The sequence below is a fragment of the Terrapene carolina genome, unplaced genomic scaffold, assembly GCF_002925995.2.
Source record: "Terrapene carolina triunguis isolate 2854851 unplaced genomic scaffold, T_m_triunguis-2.0 Scaffold242, whole genome shotgun sequence".
Taxonomy (NCBI): domain Eukaryota; kingdom Metazoa; phylum Chordata; order Testudines; family Emydidae; genus Terrapene; species Terrapene triunguis.
In genome coordinates, this window is record NW_020664593.1 from 3,683,259 (window position 1) to 3,704,915 (window position 21,657).

The 21,657-nt window shown below is 45.7% G+C and overlaps 2 protein-coding genes across 2 annotated transcripts in view; one reads left to right on the forward strand and one right to left on the reverse strand.

The window, feature by feature from the left end:
* Nucleotides 1-3,947, forward strand: part of HGD (homogentisate 1,2-dioxygenase) — a 36,452-nt gene extending 32,505 nt beyond the window's left edge. The window contains exons 13-14 of the mRNA XM_026657385.1: nt 2,746-2,927; nt 3,646-3,947. Of these exons, the coding sequence (XP_026513170.1) occupies nt 2,746-2,927; nt 3,646-3,777 (314 nt within the window). The 3' untranslated portion in view covers nt 3,778-3,947. The remainder of the gene's footprint in view (nt 1-2,745; nt 2,928-3,645) is intronic.
* A 3,934-nt stretch (nt 3,948-7,881) lies between these two features.
* NDUFB4 (NADH:ubiquinone oxidoreductase subunit B4) lies at nt 7,882-18,965 on the reverse strand. The gene is made up of 3 exons (XM_024202444.3): nt 18,756-18,965; nt 10,100-10,246; nt 7,882-8,068 (listed from the first exon to the last, which is right to left on the reverse strand). The coding sequence occupies exons 1-3, from the start codon at nt 18,951-18,953 to the stop codon at nt 8,006-8,008; spliced, it is 408 nt and encodes a 135-aa protein (XP_024058212.1). The 5' UTR covers nt 18,954-18,965; the 3' UTR covers nt 7,882-8,005.
* Between the last annotated feature and the right edge of the window lie 2,692 nt (nt 18,966-21,657).

Consider the following 21,657-nt stretch of genomic DNA (forward strand, 5'->3'; position numbering starts at 1 on the left):
ACAGTAGTAGTTAGTAGTGAAGACACGGTGGCTCGAGCTTCAGTGCAAGCTAGCTGCCTTAGTACAGCCCCACGGGGGACCATGGATATGTATTCAGGTTGCTGGCCTACACCGGAATCTGTGCCTCCATATCTTCCCAACTATTTTTTAGCTATGCTACCTAAATTAAAGCAAGCATGGGTGTACCTACCCAAGCTATAATTGCATGTTAATTTGCAGTGTAGACGTACCCTATAAATAGTCCCTGCCCGCCAATGCTTACCATCACACCGGAGAAGAGACACAAAGGGTGGGAGAAGGCAAGTATTATCCCCATTTTATAGATGGGGAATTGAGGCACTGAATGGTTAAGTGACTTGCTCAAGATCACACCGGAAGTCTGTGTCATAACTGGCACTGGACCCTAGATCTTCTGAGCTCCTCTCCAGTGCCATAACCACAAGGCCATCCTTCTTCACCACTTCATGTGTATCTAGTTGGAAAGTGGTGCTGTTGTTACCCCAGCAATATCTGGGGCGCTTAAAACATTTGTGTAATAATAATTTCTCCACCCTCCCACTCCCGCCATTACTTGGACTTAGTTCTGAAGGACACCCGGGGGATTTTTTCTGATAAAAACCCAGCCCCCTGACAGCACAAGGGGCAGTTGTGTGTCCATCTGAATAAATCCCAGAGGCAAGTCCTTGGCTTATTCTCCTGCTCTCGTTTTAAATAATGAAAGAAAGGGAAAACAGCTAGACACCAATTACACCAGGCCACTGAGAGTGTGTGTGAAACACTAAATTCATATTTATAGAATTGTTTTTCACCTATGGAACGATGGGGTCTGACCTGGCTCTCTGAACACATTACATTGGCTTAGGAAGGACCCAGTCTTGCAAAATGCTGAACATCTTCAAATCCCATTGAAATCTGTGGCGCTCAGCACCACTGTGAAGGGATAATGGGTTTAAGCCGTTCTTTCTCAGACATTTTACACGGGATCTAGCCTTTTACCTGCAGAACTATTGTTGTCAGTTCTTGTGTCCTGTCAAAAACCTGCATTCAGAGAACATGAAGGCTGCACAGTTAGGTACTCAGATCATGAAGTGGCAAAGTTATGATTTCCCACACAACCTTAACTTTCCCCTATGTATGAATGCATATAGAGGCTTTTATTACATGGGCATACGCTATTTCTCTGTCTTCGAAGGTATTTATATGACCCTCATCCCTGTAGTATCCAAATGTCTGAGAATCATGAATGTATTTGTCTTCCCAGAACCCTACTCAGGGAGGGAAGTGCTGTTTTTCCCATTTTACAGATAGGGAACTGAGGCACAGAGTGGAGTAAGTGATTTGCCTATGGTCACAGGAAGTCTGTGGATGAGCCAAGAATTGAACCTGGGTCATTTCAAGTTCCAAACCAGTGTCCTAACTGCTAGGCTAGCCTTCCTATGATTTATTTTACAGCCTTAGCTACACCTATGTAACATCTTACACTTCTGTGCCTCCTAAATGCAGTCCATGAGCCATTTATATGAAAAATTCTCAGTAAACCATTCATACACACGATACTGCAGATTAAGAATGAGTAGTAGTGAACATTTGCTTGCAGATATAGGCTACCTATATTTTTGCTAAAGTAGTTTTGTAGTTAAATGCTTCATCCCCTGAATTGCACTGAAGAAAGGGTGCGCTGCTGATTCAAATGGAAATGTAAAGAACACAACTACCGCCATATGGCTTGATCTTACAAAAATGTGTAGCCAAGTATAATACTAACTACACTGAGTAGACCTATTAGAGTCAAATCTACTGAGGTAAGTGGGTACTACAAGTGGTGGTAGTTTGCAGAACTGGGACTAAAATACATATTTTAGAGAGACAAGAACATACCTTAATGAGAAGTCAAGAGCCAAATTCAGCAACCTTTACACGAGTGGGATCTTATTCCATAAGAGCTTACTGCATTGCTTTTAGTGGGACTAGTGCTCATCATGAGTACCGGTGGCAAAATTTGGCCCATAACCATTAGATATTGGACTTTTATGACCAAGATAGAGTGAGTATAAAAGAATGAAACAAGATGTTAGAGTACACAGGTGGCTCAGAGCTTCTACAAAAATGTGTAGCAATATCCCCTAGTGCATAAGGCACTGGAGTAGGCATCAGCAGGCCTGTGTTTTGTTCCTGGCTCTGTCACTGGCCTACTGTGTGGCTTCAGGCAAGTTACTTCCGATCTCTTTGTCTCAGTTTCCCCATCTCCAAAAGCGTGATACTAATATTGACCCTCCTTTATAAAGTGCTTTATGACCTATAAACAGTGCCTATGAACACAAAGTAGTATTATAGGCTTCTCTACACAGTTTTAGTACCAATATAATTAAAGCAGTGCAACCCCCTAGTGTGGACGCAGTAATACTGGTTTAAAGGTGCTTATATTGGTATACAGTATGAACTCCTTACATACTGGCATACCTGCATCCAGCTGAGCAGGTTGTACTGCTTTGACTATATCGGTTTCTGAATCCATATAAATGTAGGGGTACAAAACCTGCATGTAGAGCAGCCCTAAGAGCACCACACACTGGATCACCAACACTACATCTTGCATCACCCCTGCAGTTGTTTGGAGGTCACTGATCCAAATACTAAGCTGGTCCAGCCCTACTTAGTTTGTGATCTTCAAGGGGATGACCGCCACGCCGCGAGGACTGCAAATGGTATTGAGTTGTAACATCGATTGTGTCTCCACTTCTATAGGGAACTGTATGAGCGAGTTCATGGGGCTGATCAAAGGGCACTATGAAGCGAAGGAAGAAGGGTTCCAGCCAGGAGGGGGCAGCCTGCACAGCATGATGACACCTCATGGGCCAGATGCTGAGTGTTTTGAGAAGGCAAGCAAAGCCAGGCTAGAGCCCGAGAGAGTTGCAGAAGGGACTATGGTAAGAGCCCTACAGAGCAAGTAAAATGTCTGCCTAGCCAGGTAAAAGCTCTAGCAGCAGCAGCACATGCTACCAACATGGGTCTCAGAAATGCAGCTCAGACCTTTGCTCTCCTGGTTGGAAGTGTGTCTAGGGAGAGATTTGAAGTGCTGAACACCCAAAATTGGAGCTTGATTGTAGGTGCTCAGCTCCCCCATTGTGACACAACATGCTGAGCTCTTTTGATAATCTGGCCACTTTAAAGGGGAGCTCAGAAGTTCCAAAAAAGCTCGCCTCATCTTCTTGGGGACAAAAGCACACTCCCTTCCACCCCCAGTTCCTCAGACCAACTAATGACTGGCTCTAGAAAATGGTCCCCCAGCAGGCCCTGTCCCAGGATTTCTTGGATAGTCTGGATTTTCCAGGATGTTCCCAGATTCCAAAATCCCTTTTGGGACCTGCCAAACACCAGCATTGCAATGGTACATCTCAATGGGCGGCATTATGGACAGTTTTAGTGGTCTTAGCTGGAAGCTTTCTCCCCTTGACTGAGCAGGTAGGAGTTATGCTAGGCTGGCCTCAGCTGGGAACCTCCCCAAACTGAGAAGCTAGGAGCTAGAGTCTGGCCAACACTGGACCTTTGGTGTATTTTCTGTATATACCTAATAAAGCATGATCACTATGTGTGTATTCCCTCCTCTCCTTCCTGCCCTAACGTACTTGCTGTTGTTCCCAACAGGCCTTCATGTTCGAGTCCTCCTTCAGCATGGCTGTTACCACGTGGGGCCTCAAGACCTCCAACTGTCTAGATAGGACCTACTACAAGTGCTGGGAACCGCTGAAAAGCCATTTTAATCCCAGCTGCAAGTAAACAGAAGTGAGCTGCTTGTGCGCTCTCAGGCCAGTCACACTGATGGGAAACAATCAGTGATACCGACAGGGGCAAGGGCTGGTAAAGGAACAAATATCCCTCAGTACAGCGAGCGCCACTGCTCTGCAGCCATTTCAACAGCAACTGATTAAATGAATTACTCTTGCAAACCTGCGTATCTAGCCTTGAACCGCACCACAGTTCTGAGCTTTCAAGTATCCAATTAAAGTGTAAGAGCTGCAGTGCCCATGCCACGGGGCTCCCCCAGCAGGTGGTGTGGTGTGAAATCTGTGCCTTCTACTGAAGTGAGATAGTGGTAGACTTCCTCTCAGGACACTCATGAAAATCTGACACGTCTTTCACACGGGGATGCTCAGGAGCAACGATTTATTAAACAATACTCCAGGAATGATCTTTCAGCGAGAGGGTAAGAATAAATAGGAGTTAGAGGAGCCAGCCAGGTCCGGTCTTAAATCCAGCAGACCTACTGCCAATCAAGGGAAGGTTACCCTTCCAATGACACACAGCCCAATCGTCAGCACCTACTAACACATTATCATTTCCCTGCAACTTCTGTCTGGGTTTGTCAACACTAAGAATGGGATCCACAAAGCAACCTAGGCACGTAAATCTCAGTTCTAGGCACCACTGTGATGCACAAAACTCTTTAGGCATCTACAGGGTTCAGCAGCAGCCAAACTCACTCAGTGCCTGAATTTTTGCAGGCAAAGTTCCATAAGCACATAAGTTTCTGCCACTGGGCCCATGCACTGCTGTCTCTCTCTAGGCATCCAGGTGTCTCTCTTGCCCAAGCCTCAGAGCAATTCATGAATTGGAGGAGGGATAGGTGTTTGGCCACCTAAATTGCATGCAGGGTGTGATCAAGTAGGCATGCTCAGAGGCTGTCTAACTCCACACAAAACAGGTGGTTGGGGGAGGGAAAAAGAAGAGTTCCCTTAGCCTGGTGGGTAGGGTACTCACCCAGAATATGGAACACCCCAGATTCAAGCCCCACCCCTTTATTGGATAAGGTTTTTAACATGGTTGTTACAACCTTGACTCCCCATTGCTTTGTGAGGAGGACCTTATATCAGCTTAGCTTGATTCTTTACCAATTACTATAGCACATTCAGACCAAACGAGTGCCCCCACAAGAGGTTGTACCCATTTAACTAAATCTGTTTCTAAACCAATTCAGTTAAATCAGTACAATTTTCCTATGTAGACAAGGCCTTATTTGTTGAGTCCACTAGAGCAAGAGGACAGCCCAGGGCACATATCTGGGATTGAAGCAGTTGCACAAGCCCCCTTGTCAGCAATAATTTACATGCCTTACTTTGAGAAAAGGGGCAGAAGCATATCACAACTTATTTGCCAGAAGAGGGAAAGAGAAATTTAAATGGTTTAGTGCATAGAGCACAGGATTTGGCATCAGGACACCTAGCGTTTTTTGTGTTTAGTCACTGCCAACAATGGGCTTGACCCTGTACAAGATGTTTGGCTAGAATATGTTTTGTACATGCAGAGTATGATTATGTAATATCCACCATGCAGCACTTGTGCTAAAACAGAAAACTCAGAAGAGGCCGTTTACCAACAATCAATCTGCCAGAGGGATTCAATTCACTGAACCGGCCCAGGTTGAAGCTAAGGGCTTGTCTACAGATGGATTTGTTCCGAATTAATTTTGAAAGTGAATTAAGCCAGGAACAAGGCACTCTTGTTCTCAAATGAGTGTCCACACATGGCATTGTTCAGGAATTGCTATTGTACTTTAAATTCACACCCTCCCTTAATCAACATTAACTTTCAAGCATAGATACACCCTAAACCAAAATGCTCTAGGGACTGAAGGGAAAGTTTTTGTTTTCTCATTGGGGGGATAACCCATGAGAGCCATAGACTATTTGCCTGCTTGAAACTCTCTATAGCTGACACTGGGAGTTGTGCGCAAATTATGCATGCAACAAGCGTTTTTACACTTGCTCACTCTCCTCCCCAAATTTCTGATTGGAAATATTATCTTTTCTAAGAAATATCTCCACCTGAACCACAGACAGGCAACACCTCAGCTCTGGCAGCACAGCGTGCTCCTCACAATCAACTGAAAAGGCAGCCTGGAGAGCTCTGAAAATAATGAGAAAGAAGAAACAGGCCAGACTAGCTCCAAGCACCAAACTCGTTAATGGGGAGTAACCTCATTCCCTCTGAGCTACGCAGAGAGGCTAAGGCATATGTATTCGCAAACCAATTGGAAATGCTCCCTATTCTTCTGCAACCCCTACTGAACAATTTGTACAAAACAAACAAATACAGCTGCAAGGGAGAATTTACATGTGTGGTAACTCAAGGCCCCATTAGCTGAGGAAACTGGTCCTCAGAGATCATATCAGTTTGTGGCAGCAGGTGGTGGTTCATTTAGCATGCTCAAACAAGCATTGTGGGCAATTATTTCTTTCCCTAAATACCACTTTCTTCATGCATTCATGCCTTTCCTTTCACTGACCCACAGTTGTATTTTGTGATGTCATTTGAGAGGGTGAATCTGTTGTAGAAACAGTTTTGGAAAGAGAATGATCTGCATTTGCTTGATTTAACCTACCTGGAGAACATAGGAGGGAGCTGGGTGAGAGAGAATAAACTAAGGAGCAGATCAGAGACAGGCTACAGCTCTGCATAGCTGCTGAACAGCTCCAGTGCCTGCTAATTAGCGAGGAAGAGCACAGATTTCACCTATGTCAAAATGGGAAATAATACAAATCTCAGAAGAGCAGGATTTTGAGGCATGAATGCTACGTAACAGGAGCAGGAAAGGGAGAGAAGTCAGCATGTTCAGCCACTTCTGGCAAAGGAGACTGCGAGGGACTTGCTCTCTTTCTTCCTTATGTTGCTGGAAGTAGCAGCACAAGTGTGTTCTTGCTTGAGTTTTACCGTAGTAATATCAAGAACATCGCTGTAGGGCCTCTTGGAGGTCTCAAGTGGACTGGGAGAATTTTCACCCTTTATATGAAGGGAGACTTCTCTCAGGTGTTTAAATCAAATAGGTGTTTTCTGCTGTTTAGACTGTGGTGATAGCATCTAGAGGCCAAACAAAAAAACTAAGTTATAAAAAGTCAATTCCTCTCAATTTTCACTCACTCAGTATTTGTGATTTCATAGTCCTATTAGTTTTCAAGTCATCCAGGGCCAACTAGACCTGTATTTCTAATGTAAAAAATAAGCAGAAAACACACCATTTTCAGGCCTTTTATGTCCACAATGTAGGGAAGCAAAAGGGCACAAAAGCCCCACTTATTTTTCTCAGCATGCCCTGTAACTAAGCTCTTTGCTTTTGAAACAGCACCTTTAGCCACAGATTTTAAAAAGACTTTGCACATATTTGTTCGCAAAACCCTCACGATGTGTCCTCTTTAACCTTCTGTAAAAATGAGCAGAGGTGAAATGACTTGCCCAAGATCATACAGTGAGTCAATGGCAAATGGGAATAGAACCCACATCTTATTTCCTGTCTCACTAATTCAGGGGTTCCTGTGAATGAGAAAGTGTGATTGGTCAAAATGTGAAAGCTCTGAGCTCATACTGAGTTGGATCCAGCAATCCTGATGCTGGAAGAGATCCCATGAAATCATTGAGAAATTTACCAGAGTACAGGTTTCTGTTTCACTGGGAAAAAATGGAAAATTAATCTGAGTTGGTTTAAATGTGAGGCTGGCTGCTCTGAGAGAAAGAAGCCAGGCAGCTTTCTAACCTTCTCAGCCCATTTAATGAATTATTCAAAATATGAAATTAGAAGTTGCCCATTATTCGATTAGAGTGAATACAGCTACATAACTCAACTGAGTCCAAGACAAATTCTGAAAACACAACAAGACAGCCACTCAGATAATTTCTTGGACTTACTTGATGCTTTAGCCTGCTATAAATTTTAAAATTCATCCTGAGGCTACTCTTAGATACAGGCATGTGGCTCTCATGGATTAAATGGAAACTCTGAACATGCATCCAAGGGCACAAATTAATGTCTTTTTAAAACTCTTGTACACATTCTGTCTATAATCTGATTGGTTTCAGTGTTAGACAAGAAGATTCTACAGTAAGTCATGATCCTATGACTGTAATAATATAAAGTTTATTTTGATAGAGGATTAGTCTTTTCATCAATGTACAATACACAGCACTTTCTATGAATAGCCCAACAGCAGCACTGCAACATCCAATTCCCAGGAACTTAGGAGTTGAGACCGAATGGTCGCTTGTACTTGCCTTCCTGAATAAGTTTCTCTTTACGATCCTGTATTGAGGAGGAAAAAAACAAACAAACAAACATCACTATCCCATGAAAAGAAAAAAGATATGCTCCGTGACACAGACTGATCTTCAAGGAGAAAGAGCTCACAAGTTCTTAAGCACAGAAGCTAGAGACAGCACCAATTAAACAGCGCTCTAGAAACGGCTGTGAGGACAAAAATATCCCGTCATTCACCTGTGCACATCAGCCAGAAATGCAAAACATCCAATAGCAGAAGCAGCTATGTGGCTTATCCCCTCATAAAGTGATGGACAGAGATGGAATAAACCTCTATTAAGGCACATCCATCCCACTTCCATTAGCCAGTGAGGACTGTTCCCTATAATGTATTCTCACCAGGGCTTTGTCTTGACTAATTTAAAACATCTTAACTTGATGGGGCTTCCACCCCTTCACTTGGGTGAATAACCCACAGTTTAATATATTTCACTGTCAGGGGGAAAAAAAAAAAAATCACTTTATGTTCTACCTACATTTTTCTTTGTCCACTTTTCACCCTCATTATGTTACCTTGCACCACCTTATTATTTATATTGTGTTAGCAACCAGGAGTCCCAGTCATGGACCAGGACCCCATTGTGCTATGTGCAGTACAAACACAGAACAGAGAGACTGTCAATTTTTTGGGGTAGGGACAATCTAAGTAACCAGAACCAATCACCTCCCATCTTGGTGTTTACACCCTTAGTACTTTGGAGAAAAGGGGTAATTTGCTCCCTCCCTCCATAAAGGAACTGGTGAGATAACCCACAGAACTATTGTGTGATAAAGTTGAAAGCTCTAAATATCCCGTCAGCATATGCAGACTTCAATTATATTCAGCCAATTTCATATTCCAGTTTTCTTGTGCCTGGCCAATGCTGAAGCATTTGGATTGCAAGACACTGCAGGGGATGTTCATATTCAACCAAAAAGTGTTTGAAGTTACATAACAATCCACCAACAGGTTCTGGAAAAACTTAGTATCAGAGGGGTAGCCATGTTAGTCTGTATCCACAAAAACAACGAGGAGTCCGGTGGCATCTTCAAGACTAACAGATTTATTTGAACATAAGCTTTCGTGGGTAAAAAACCCACTTCTTCAGATGCCCAAATAAATCTGTTAGTCTTGAAGGTGCCACCAGATTCCTCGTAAAAACTTAAATTCTGTATTTTGGACTCCATCTACAAGATACTGTCCCTTTAAAAAAAATTATGAGTAATTTAAATTTGCACTTCTTCCCAATCAGTGATTTGACAGGTCAATCAGGGTTTTATTTCCTTTTTTAAGATACGCAACAGCTTTTCACATCAGTGGCAGCTTTGGTTAAACATTAGATATCACTTTCCCAAAAAAATGAACATATTGGAAGCGTTCTAACACTGGTCAGAATTTTATAATGCCAAATTTTAGGAGGAAAGAGAAGTAGAGTGACCAGATGTCCCGATTTTATAGGGACAGTCCTGATTTTTGGGGCTTTTTCTTATACAGGCACCTATTACCCCCCGCCCCTGTCCTGATTTTTCACACTTGCTATCTGGTCACTCTACAAGAGAGGGATTAAGGTAGCATCTCAAAAAAAAAAAAAAAAAAAAATCAGACTAACAGAGAGTCCTTTCCTAAATTATTTCATGGGATAGAGGAAACGAATGAATGAGTGGTCCAGAAGGTCCTTGCCAGCTCGGTCATCTATGAATTGACAGATAAAAATAAGTTTTCTAAAAACTCAATTAGCTGCTAATTATTCTTAAGTCTCTCTTGCAGTTTGCTTACATAAATGATATTAAGAGCCCTCTTACAACAGAAGAAAAACTAGCTTCTGTGGCCAAACAAAAATCACCCACATCTGCGGGCATAAGACAGCACTCTTAGAAGGTGGCTTTGCAATCAGTCCCTAGTGCTTTGGGGTACTCCTCCCGCACTAGTTTTCCACCCTCAGGAACAGGTGTTCTACTCAGCTACTCCTGCATGTAGGCACATACATTATAGCTTTGTTTTTATTAAAGTTGTGCATGCCTAGTCAACAAACTTACCCTGTCAGCTTTGAGGACATACCACCAGAAGAAAATGGGTACTAACCCAGACAACGCACCCAACAGGGAAGTCTTGGCAGTGGGCCGGAAATTGGGGTAAATGTTGTACGTTCTAGCATAGGTCCAACGGAGCATGGCAGGGTCCTCCTAAATTGAAGGCAATGCACAGTGAACAATGTTAAGTTGCAGAACTATGAACATTAGCAAGCTTAGGGTTGGACATTTGACTGATCAAAAAACAATTAGTCAGTTGGTCAGTCAATGTCAAAAATGGTCAAATATTTTAACGCACTAGTTCAGGGGTCGGCAACCTACGGCACGCGAGCCGATTTTGAGTGGCACGCAGCTCCCTGCCGCGGTCCCGGCCCCCAGCCCCACTCAGCCCCCCCGCCCACCGCTCTCCCCTGCGGGGGCAGGAGGCAGAAGCTTGGTTCTGTGGTAGCCAAGCTTCCCCCCCTCCCCCGCTTCTTCCCCCGGCGTGGTGCTTTCCTGCCCCTCCTCCTCTCCTTCCCTGCGCCAATCAGCTGATGGCCCTAGCGAGGGGGAGGGGGAAGAGCGGCAGCGTGCAGACAGCTCCGTAGAGGACGCAAAGAGAGGTAGGGACGGAGCCTGGGGGAAGGGGGTGGAACAGGGCATATCCCTTCCAGCCTCCTGCCATGAGCCGCTCAGGGCAGGGGGCTGGGAGCACCCCCATGAGCCGAGCACCCCAGCCTTCTGCCCTGCACCCCCCACACCTCCCAGCCCTCTGCCCTGAACCCCCCCACCCCAACACACACCCAGCCTTCTGCCCTGCACCCCCACAGCCCCATCCCTCTGCCCTGAACCCCCCCACACACAGCCTTCTATCCTGACCCTTGAACCCCCCCACACCCCACCTTCTGCCCTGCACCCCCCACACCCCCAGCTCTCTGCCCTGATCCCTGAACCCCCCCACATACAGCCCAGCCTTCTGCCCTGACCCCCTTCCCCCAGCCCTCTGCCCTGACCCCTGAAACACCAACACCCCCCCAGGTCTGGGGTCCCGGCCGCAGGCCCTGCTCAGCCCGCTGCCAGCCTAGGTGAACAGAACCCCAGGCTGGCAGCGAGCTGAGCAGGCTGGTGGCGTAAGATCAGCATTTTAATTTAATTTTAAATGACACTTCTTAAACATTTTGAAAACCTTGTTTACTTTACATACAATAGTTTAGTTATATAATATAGACTTATAGAAAGAGACCTTCTAAAAACGTTAAAATGTATTACCGGCACGCGAAACCTTTAATTAGAGTGAATAAATGACGACTCGGCACACCACTTCTGAAAGGTTGCCGACCCCTGCACTAGTTTATTAGAACAGTAACAAAAAGGAGTCAGACTTCATAGTCTCCAATAGGATTACCATTAGTTAGATACTTATGCCTAATTACAACATGTAAGTTAAACAGTTATTTTAACTCAGAAAAATGGCAAAATGAAATTAATTTCTAAAAACACGTAAAAATAATTACCTTTTTAGCAATGGTAAATTAGCATTTAAATGTGAACGTTATGAACAGTTACAAAAGAAATTAAGTTAAAACAGAAATAAAACAAACAGCACCTATAAGAGAGTCATTTTTAATTGCACTTATGCAAGGCAGGCAGCAGGCCAACTCTTCAAGCATCTTGCTCTTTGTTATCTTTTTCCTTTGTCAGCTTCAACTGCTTCTTCTTCCTCTTCATCTGCTATTTTCTCTTCTAATATTAAATTGTGATACATGGTCACCAGCTTCCCAGCAGTGAAGGTTTTCAGTCTATTTCTGGTTGTTGAATGGATGATTTTCAAACCGACCAATTTCATTCCACACATGCAGTCGTACACAGAAGTGTTCAGCATTTCTGCCACTGTACTTAGAGTACAAGGAGGACAACCCTCTCCACTATGATGAAGGAGCAGCTGTTTTGATTCAACTTCTGGGATTGCACTCGACATTGTTTTATAACTGAACAGGCTGATTCTTGCTTTATAATTTGCTACCTCCATTAGAACTGTTTGTCCATTTATATAGCCTTTAAAATTTGCACAGACACTACATTACAAGCTGAATCAAATTGATCATCAGAAAGCTCTTGGCCCTGGAAGCGCGGATCAAGAAGGTAAGCAGCATTATGCATGTGAGTGATCACTTGATTTTTCTGTGATATTTATTTTGTCTATTTTCTTCTTTTCAGCGGTCACACAACTGAACACAGTCCACTTACAAATAAGTTCCTTAACATTCAGAAACTGTTCTTGGCATCACACAGTTTAGCAGTATCATTTTCTGTATTCTGCAGAGACTGAGCTACAGATCAAATAGTGAAATAGTTTTGAGTTTGGCATCCAAAAGACAGTCATCAAGAAACTCAGTACGGATTACTTGGGGTTGAAACCCGATTACCCCTTCTTCAACAGCAGCTGATTGAAGAGCCCTCTTGCTTACATGAAGATCTTTGAGACTTTTAATAGAAGATTCCTATTGAGTATGACAAGGCTTACTCTGTGCAGATATCAGAGGGGTAGCCGTGTTAGTCTGGATCTGTAAAAAGCAACAGTGTGTCCTGTGGCACCTTATAGACGAACAGATGTATTGGAGCATAAGCTTTCATGGGTGAATACCCACTTCGTTAGACGCATGTCTGTGCGGATGAAAATTTCAGATCTTCAGTATCACCAATGAAAAGCTGCATTGTACAGGCAGCACATCCATAACACAGAAGGTGTGGATACATATTTATCAACAAAGCCCAAGCAGTTTTCATATTAGCCGCATTGTTTATTGACCCAATTCATTAAGTATATTTTTTAACTGGTCAGCAATACATTGGGTATATATTTTTTATTCAAAAACCTCAATACCAATTTGACGAACATCTGAAGACTTTCTAGGAGTAGGAATTTTCAATGATGAAGCAGACTGAACAACAAATTTTTTTTATTAGAAGATGAATTAATGGAATTAACTTCACTATCATCATCATCATCATCTACTGACTCCATGCATCATGCTGCTGCTACTGAAGATGAAGCAGAATACATAAATGGAAACAAATTTTGATGTACATCAGTTTTCCCTTTCCTGCTGTTAGACTAATAGTTTATCTTCAACAGCAGCTGGGCAAACATCACAATAATTCAACCAATGTTTCTCCATTCTGTGCGTCATACTCAGAAGAAAAGAACTTGCTCTTAGCTTTAACAGTTTCACTAGACATGAAAATGAGAAAAAATTTCCATACAAATGGTTTTGGCTTTCCCCACCTCTGAATAATAAATGATGTCACTGTTACTAATATCTTACTACACCTCTACTCCGATAGAACGCTGTCTTCGGGAGCCAAAAAAATCTTACTGCGTTATAGGTGAAACCGCGTTAGATCGAACTTGCTTTGATCCGCCAGAGTGCGCAGCCCCGCCTCCATGGAGCACTGCTTTACTGCGTTATATCCGAATTCGTGTTATATCAGGGTAGAGGTGTACTTATGGAATGCTCTCTAAATTCTGAAGCATCTTGTATTTCAGTCAAGCAGTAGCCATTCAAATCGGTTTCTAATTGCTGCAGTTACAGAAGACTGCAGCTAATCAAAATGTTTCCAGGTATGCTGCCCCCTCCCCTCAAGCCTTACAGACTCCAAGATTACATTGAGGGGGAAGGAGCACACAGCCCCTCCCTGCAGCAAACACAGTGGACTCATAAGCAATAGCAGGAGGAGAATCAGAACAGGAAGAAAGGGGCCTCTACAGCCATGTGATGTCTCACACCCCTCATTAGCATAGAATTTTTCACATCAGCAAGGTTTGGCTGGGGATACATGGGGGGGGGGAGTTATAAAGGGGATGCTGTATTTGTTGAAAGGGGAGATGGGGGGATTTATTTATGTGGGCATTTATTGTGGATTGTTTGTTTTGCTCAGGATGAGGGAGGTGCGTGGGGGATTTAATAGCAGTGATACTTTTGTTTATTAAGGGAGAGGCTTACTGGCTGTGCATCTGGTGCAGGAGAAGTTTTAATGACTGTGAGCCCTCCTTTCCTTCCCCTACTCCCGTCTTGATTTAATTTCTGTATGTTTGTCTAATCACTTTAGAGTGCTGGCTCTTTGAACAAGTTAAGCAGTGTCCCTGCCTCAATGTGCTTTGTAAACCGCCATGTACAGTGGTGGCCTGATATACACAAAGATACACACTGTATGCGTGTTTGTTCTAGAAGATTCTAGCAATTCAAGAGGCTCAACTTTCAGTTTACCTCCTCCCCCGCCCCCACAACAGGTGTCATTAGTATGTAGTAAAGAGACTGAAGATGACATTTAAGTAGGCTTGCTAACAAATAGCACCATGATGCAACCAAAAAGGTAGACCACCACTTACATCAGGTCATTCTTGTTGGGATATCTGACAATATTTGACAGTAATCAAATAATAGGCAATCAACTGACTGGCTTGCCAACCCTAAGTCAGCCTTATCTGGGAAATGAGAATTCTACTTAAAACTAAGAAAAAATTAAAGTCCAACTGACTTTTCACTATAAATGCATTTACCTATTTCACTTCTCTCAGCATCAGAGGATGAAGCTAAACTTGTTAGTTCCCCTTTGGGGTTTCAATTCCCAACATTGCAGGCGTGATTTATATATAAACCAGAGAACTATTTTAAAATTGATTTTTTGTTAAAGCTCATTCATAAAGAGGCAGCCTACTCCACAAAGGGGCTCTGAGGATTCATTAGTTCACATTTATACAGCCATCTTGAAGCTGAAGAGCTAAGTAAAAGCTGTGTATTTATGTGGTTTATGATATATAGCCAATGAAAAACAGTTTATCATTTTAACCCCCACTCTTATTGCAAAGGATGTTATTGAAGGAGACAAGTCACCTAGAGGATAGAACAGTCCACTGGAAGTCAATAACTAGTGTTCTAGCCTCTGCTCAGACACCAGCTCTATAGCACTGGACTAGTCATTCATTCCCTCTACATTTGTTTTGTCCACTTAAACTACAACACAAAGTGGTGCACTGACATGGCCAAGGTCACACAAAGGATCAACGGCTTTGCTAGGAAGAGAACACAGGTCTGACTATTCCCTGTCCTACACCTTAGCTTCTTGACTATTCTGCCTCTAAAAATAAAAACATGAATGAGGCTTAAGAGGCAGTCTCCAAGTCTCCTTGAGTTCACGAGAGATGAGGTAATGAGTGAACTTGAGACAGCCCTTTCCTGTGCCAGGACAGATTTAGGCTCTGCCTAAAAGGGATGGATTCTCCCATTGCTTTGACAGATAAGTGTTCAGCTACTGCTGACTTGAGTTCTGGCTTTATTTATTTTTATGGCTCTTCAATAGGAAGCAAGTCTAATCCTGAATTTGCAAATGCAGTTGCAGGTCTTACAAGTGTAATTATTGTCAGGGGGAAGAGTTAGAGGCGTGTCCTTATGACGTGTTCTCTTCTCCTGCAGACACTTCACACACCATTCCTCAGAAGCGAACATAGGCTCATGGCACAGACCTCTCCATCTGGGTCTGTCCAGCGCAACAAGTTCCCAGGTTTTAATGTCTATCTTGCATGCTTTGAGGTTGGCCTTCAAGGTGTCTTTATATCTGAGGATGGGCTTAGAGTGGGCTCCTATGCTCAGTTGGCTGTACAGCATTGCTTTTGGTATATGGGAAACCTCCATGCAGACCACGTGTCTGACCCAGTGAAGTTGAGCCCTGATGAGCATGATCTTGATGCCAGGGATTTGGCACCTCTCCAGGACTTCAATATTGGGGATTCTGTCTTGCCACTTGATGTTATAGGTGGATCTTAGGTGATCAAGGTGGAAGCTTTCCAGCTGTTTGATGTGGTGCCTGTAGAGCATCCATGTCTTGCAGCCATAAAAGGAGTTAGGTGAGTACAACAGTGGGGTAGATTTTGATCTTGGTTCTGAGGCAGACTCCATGCTCCCTCCAGAGCCTGCAAAATGCCAGGCTGGCCTTTGCCAGATGCTGAGTGATCTCATTGTCCAGCATGGTGTTGCTGGAAAGTGTGCTACCCAGGCATCAGAATTTCCTGAGTTAGCTGAGGGGTGTGTTGTCAGTTGTGATGAGGGGATCATGGCATTCGTGATGCTGGCTGGTACATAATCTCCATCTTTTTCAGGCTGAGGGTGAAACTGAAGCATTCTGAGACATAGGCAAAGCGGTCCACGATAAGTTGAATGTCCATCAGCATGTCTGCAATGAGGGCACAGTCATCAACAAACAGGAGCTGTTTGATGACCTTGGTGTGGGCCCTGAGTCACTGTAGATTGGCTAGACCCCCATCCAATCTGAACCAGATATGTACACTTCTATCAAGGTCCTGGAATGCGAACACAGGCATGGCTGAAAAGAATAGCAAAGAGGACTTGGGCCACTGTTTGGTGCCATAGGTGACACGGAAGGCTTCTGATGAATTCCAACATGCCATCACCTGGTCATCATGAAATGAACGGATGACAGCAACCGTCTTCTCTGGGCAACCAAATTTATGAAGGAGTTTCCATATGCTCTCGTGATTCACCACGCCAAAGGTCATAGGTCTGTTCCTGAGCCGTCTCCCACATTTGTCAGGCTGCAAAAATCATGTCCATGGTGCCATGGCCAGCATGAAAGCCACACTGTGACTCTGGATTCACCAAGTGCACTAGGTGAGAGATGAGCCTGTTGAGGACAATCTATGCAAGGATCTTCCATGCTATAAACAGCAGTGAAATTCCACAAAGATTGTCACAGCCAGATATACGTCCCTTCCTTTTGTATGGATAGTCTGTGAAAGCATCCTTATATTCCTTGGGCAAGGTACCCTGTTCCCATATAGTCTTGAAAAGGCTAGTGAGTTTCCTGATCAGGTGGGCACCTCTACATGTGTACACTTCCAGTGGAATGCTGTCAGGGCCTGGAGACTTGCCTGTGGACAGCTGCTCAATGGCCTGAGTAATCTCATCTAAAGAAGGGGCCATAGACAGCTCCCAGGATAGAACACTGCAGGAATGGGTTGATGGCTTTGTTGGATATAGAGGATTGACAGTTCAGGAGACTGTCAAAGTCTAAAATAGGAACTGATGAAAGCTACAATGGGCCTGACATGGTTGCACCTAGGCTGCTTTTAATAGCACAGCTGACAGAGCCTGAGGCTTGCTCTACACACAGATTTGCTCCAGTTCAACTAAAGTTGTGATGTTGTGCTGATTTAGCTAAATGAGTGTGAAGTTTTACATCAGTCTAGCAGTTCTTTTGCTAAACTGGTGCAATTTCACACCTTTAGTAACAGTGATGCCTCGTCTGTGCTTAAACCATCTCTTCAATCTATTTGGGTGGGGACTGTGGTATGACTTGCTAATCAGCACACAGCAGCCCTGCTGGCAGCCACCAAAGGTAGGGTTACCATCCGTCCGGGTTTCCCCGGACATGTCTGGCTTTTTCAGCTTTAAATGGCCGTCCGGGGGGGATTTCTAATCAAGTAGAAATGTCCGGGATTTCCCCCTTCCCCTCCTGCAGAGTGCGGCGCGGCTGATTGGACGGCTATGCCTGATTGAAAGCCGCTCGCAGCCACTAGAGCCTCTAGCAGCCAGAGTCCCTCCCCCGCAGAGCAGCGCCGCAGTGTTTGAGTCCACGTGGAGAGCAGGGGAGGGGGGAACAGGGCAGGCAGGGGCGTGTAGAGGCTGCAGGGCGAGGAGGAGCAGGGCAGGCAGGGGCATAGAGGCTGAAGGGGCAGGGGGGGCAGGGGCTGCAGGGCGAGTGGGGAGCAGGGGCTGCAGGGCGAGTGGGGAGCAGGGGGCACAGAGGCTGCAGGGGCAGCAGGGCGCAGAGGCTGCAGGGCGAGGAGGAGCAGGGCAGGCAGGGGCATAGAGGCTGCAGGGGCAGGGGGGCATAGAGGCAGCAGGGGGGCACAGAGGCTGCAGGGCAAGTGGGGAGCAGGGAAGCACTTAGCAACCCCCAACAAGATCAGAGGGGGAGGGAGAAGGGGGAATGCGGGGTGCTCAGAGGAGGGGGCAGAGTTGGGGCAGGGACTTTGGGGAAGGGGTTGGAATGGGGGTGGAGAAGGGGCGGGGCCAGGGGTGGGGAAGGGGAGGAGTTGGGGCAGGGCCGGGGGCGGGACCGGGGCCCCATGGAGTGTCCTCTTTTTTAAATGTTTGAATATGGTAACCCTACCAAAGGCACAAAGGCAGAGTGCCCTCAGAGCATGGGCATGCCACACAGATCAGGGCACAAGGCACCAGTGAGAGCGGCGGGAACCACGGCCCCACTTCAGGGCACTGTTTCGGAAGGAAGCTCCCCCCGCCCCACGTTACACTCACGCAGGGCAGGTGGGCGCCGCGGGGCGCTCTGGGCCCGGGCCCCAGGATGTGCCACTTGCTCCCCCACTGACTCTGACAGAGGTCAAGTTGGAGCAGCTTTGCGGGGAGGCCGAGGGCACGCTGCCGGCCAGCCCTGTCGCCGAGGTAGGCGGGTTAATGCTGCAGGGCGGTCACGGGAGAAGCCGGGCTGCAGCATCACGGTGGGTCCCGTCCCAGCGCACCCCCGCGGGCGGGCAGCACCAAGCCCCCCAGAGAAGAGCCCCGCCGCCCCCCGGGGCTCAGGGCAGCCGGAACCTCCCCCCGCTGGGACCCTTCCCCGGGGCGCGGCGCGGCCCGGCCGGACTCACGATCAGCTCCGAGCTGTGCGGGTCGTTGAGCTGCAGCTGGTACTGGCGCTTGAGGCGGGCGCGGACCGCCAGACGCTCCGCCTGGGCCCGGCGCTTCTCCGGGGACTCGTCGTACTCGGCCGGGTCAAGCTCCCGGGGCAACGTGGCCAGGGGGGCCGGCCGGTAGCTGAAGGTCGAGGAGGAAGAGGGCTCCACCATTTTTTTTTTTTTTTTTTTTTGGAGAGCCGCCCGCACCGCGCAAGAGCGGAAGCGACCTGTACCCCGGAAGTACTGTCTGCGCAGGGGGGGGAAGGGCGCGCGGCACGGCTTGTTGCTATGGTTACTAAGCGACGCCGGGCCTCGCGCTGCGCGGGGGGAGGGGTAGGACACCTGGGTTCCTGCCCTGGTGCTGGGCCTGTGTGGGGAGCGCGGCAGCAAACGCCCCAGCGCCTGGACGGTCCCCGCCCTCCCCCTACGCCGGCCGGGCCTTGGAAGGAACGGGAGCAGCCGGGCGTTGGGAGAGCCCGGGCCCTGCCAGGGTGTGACCGGGGCCTCAGGCCCCTTCTGAGCCGCTCACCCGACAGGTTGGGAGGCGCTTTGAGCTCTGCTGATGCAAGGGGCTCGGTAACAGCGGGTGTTGTTGTTTCTTTGCCCTCTGGTTCCCCGGCCGGGCCTTAAGAGAAATCCCCGCCATGGGCTCCAGCGCTGCTCTGCATGCACGAGGGCTAGGAGCTTCCTTTTAAAAAAGCGTGAGATTCCCATGCACTTGTCTGATGCCAGCCGCTGGGGCTTAAAGAGAAATATTACATAGCGTGAGACGCAGGCCCGGGATAAACTTGCGAGAGTTGGCAACCCTGGCCCCTGACTAACTCTGATGCAGATCAGGTGACTGGAGCCAGGAAATAATGATATTCCTGTCCCTTAACTCTGCATCACACCCTTGTCCCATGCAGGTTGGTGTGCTCAGGCCGAAGAGGCAGCACACCAGCTTCTGTTCTTGACATCATCCTATGAATGTGAGCTGGGGCACACAACCATTAATGGGAGACTTATTTCAGTGGGACTTCACCTAAGTAAGGGTTGCAAGATGGGTACCTGTGGCAAGTCGCTTTATGCTTCAGGTTCCCTATCTGTAAGACAGGGGTAATACAAGGGGGTTTCGAGGTTAGTTAATAGTTGTAATAGTGGTAAATAGTATCACAGTACAAAAACTGATGTGTTGACACAACATGTTGATGCACTAAAGTGTTTACAAATAGCATCATGAGACACCCCCCCCCGGAATTCATTATCAGACATCCTTATAATATTGTAGCGAATGAGCTACAACCCACTGAGACCACAGCTATATTCATTCTGAAGGATCTCAAACCATTTTGAAAATTTAAATTGATTATAAATTACACTATAGCACACATAGAATCACTTCACCCATGACTGAAACCTCTGGGGCAACACACAGCAGCTACTTAACAGAGAATAGCAACAGCACAAAAGTGTTTATGACGAGGAAGTTAAGGAAAATACTGCATCTAACTGAAGCTACAAGGGGGATTTAAGCAGATAGCATATGCCATTTTAAAAAATATTATGGTGTGCCATGCACCCAAATACTGTAATATCATTATTGTCAGCTGCAGTATTTTGGAGCCTTATATCAGAATACTGTAGTATTTTCTTATAATGTTAAATACCAGAGATAGAATTTGGCCAGGATAAACACTAAAGTTAAGATCCCAACTCTTGCCAAAAATGTCAAAGGATCTTCATAGTCTGTTTTACTTTTCATCCACAAGATGTAGACAGCACGTCCAGAGGCACAGCCCCCCTTAGGTTAGTGATCTGCAGTAACACACCACCACCTGCTGAATCCCCCGACTGTCTTAATATGCTTGATAGTTTAGGAGGCTTTGTAGCAGTATCAGATCTAGTGAAGGGGTCTGAGAAAAGTGTCTGGATTTAAAAAGCTCCATCCAACCATTTGCTTGAAGATGCTGCATGTTGTATATCACAGTGTACTATGAATATATTGTATTCTGGTAATATGTAGCACAGAATCATAGAAATGTAGGGCTGGACTAGATGACCTTGAGAGGTCATCATGTCCAGCTCCTTGTGCTGAGACAGGACCAAGTAAACCTAGACCATCCCTAACAGGTGTTTGTCTAAACTGTTCTTAAAAACCTCCAATGATGGGGATTCCACAGCTTCCTTGGAAGCCTGTTCCAGCTCTTAATTATCCTTATAATTGGAAAGTTTCTCCTAATAGCTAACATAAATCTCCCTTGCTGCGGATTAAACCCATTACTACTAGTTCTGCCTTCAATGGACATGGAGAACAATTGATCACCGTCCTCTTTATAACAGCCCTAAACATATTTGAAGACTTTTATCAGATTCCCCCTCAGTCTTCTTTTCTCAAGACTAAACATGCCCAGGTTTTTTTTAACTTTTCCTCATAGGTTGGGTTTTCTTAATCTTTCATCATTTGTGTTGCTTTCTGCTGGACTCTCTTGAGTTTGTTTGTCCACATCGTTCCTAAAATGTGATGCCCAGAATTGGACACAGTCCAATGAGGCCTCATTAGTGCTGAGCAGAATAGGACAGTCAGCTCCTATGTCTTAACATACAACACTCGTGGTAATACACCCAAGAATGATATTAGCTTTTTTTGCAACTGCCTCACTTTGTTGACTCATATTCAGTTTTGATCCACCATAACCCCCAGATCCTTTTCAGCAGTACTACCATCTAGCCAACTAGTTCCCATTTTGTAGTTGTGCATTTGATTTTTCCTTCCTAGAGTGTAGTTCTTTGTACTTGTCTTTCTTGATTTTCATCTTATTGATTTCAGATCAATTCTCTAATTTGTCAACATCGTTTGGAATTCTAATTTTATCCTCCAAAGTGCTTGCAGCCCCTC

Coding starts and splice junctions, on each gene's coding strand:
- NDUFB4 (XM_024202444.3), bottom strand. CDS start 18,953: ATGGTGGAGCCCTCTTCCTCCTCGACCTTCAGCTACCGGCCGGCCCCC. Junction 10,247..18,755: donor CGCACAGCTCGGAGCTGATC/GTGAGTCCGGCC, acceptor CCTTCAATTTAG/GAGGACCCTGCCATGCTCCG. Junction 8,069..10,099: donor ATGTCCTCAAAGCTGACAGG/GTAAGTTTGTTG, acceptor TCCTCAATACAG/GATCGTAAAGAGAAACTTAT.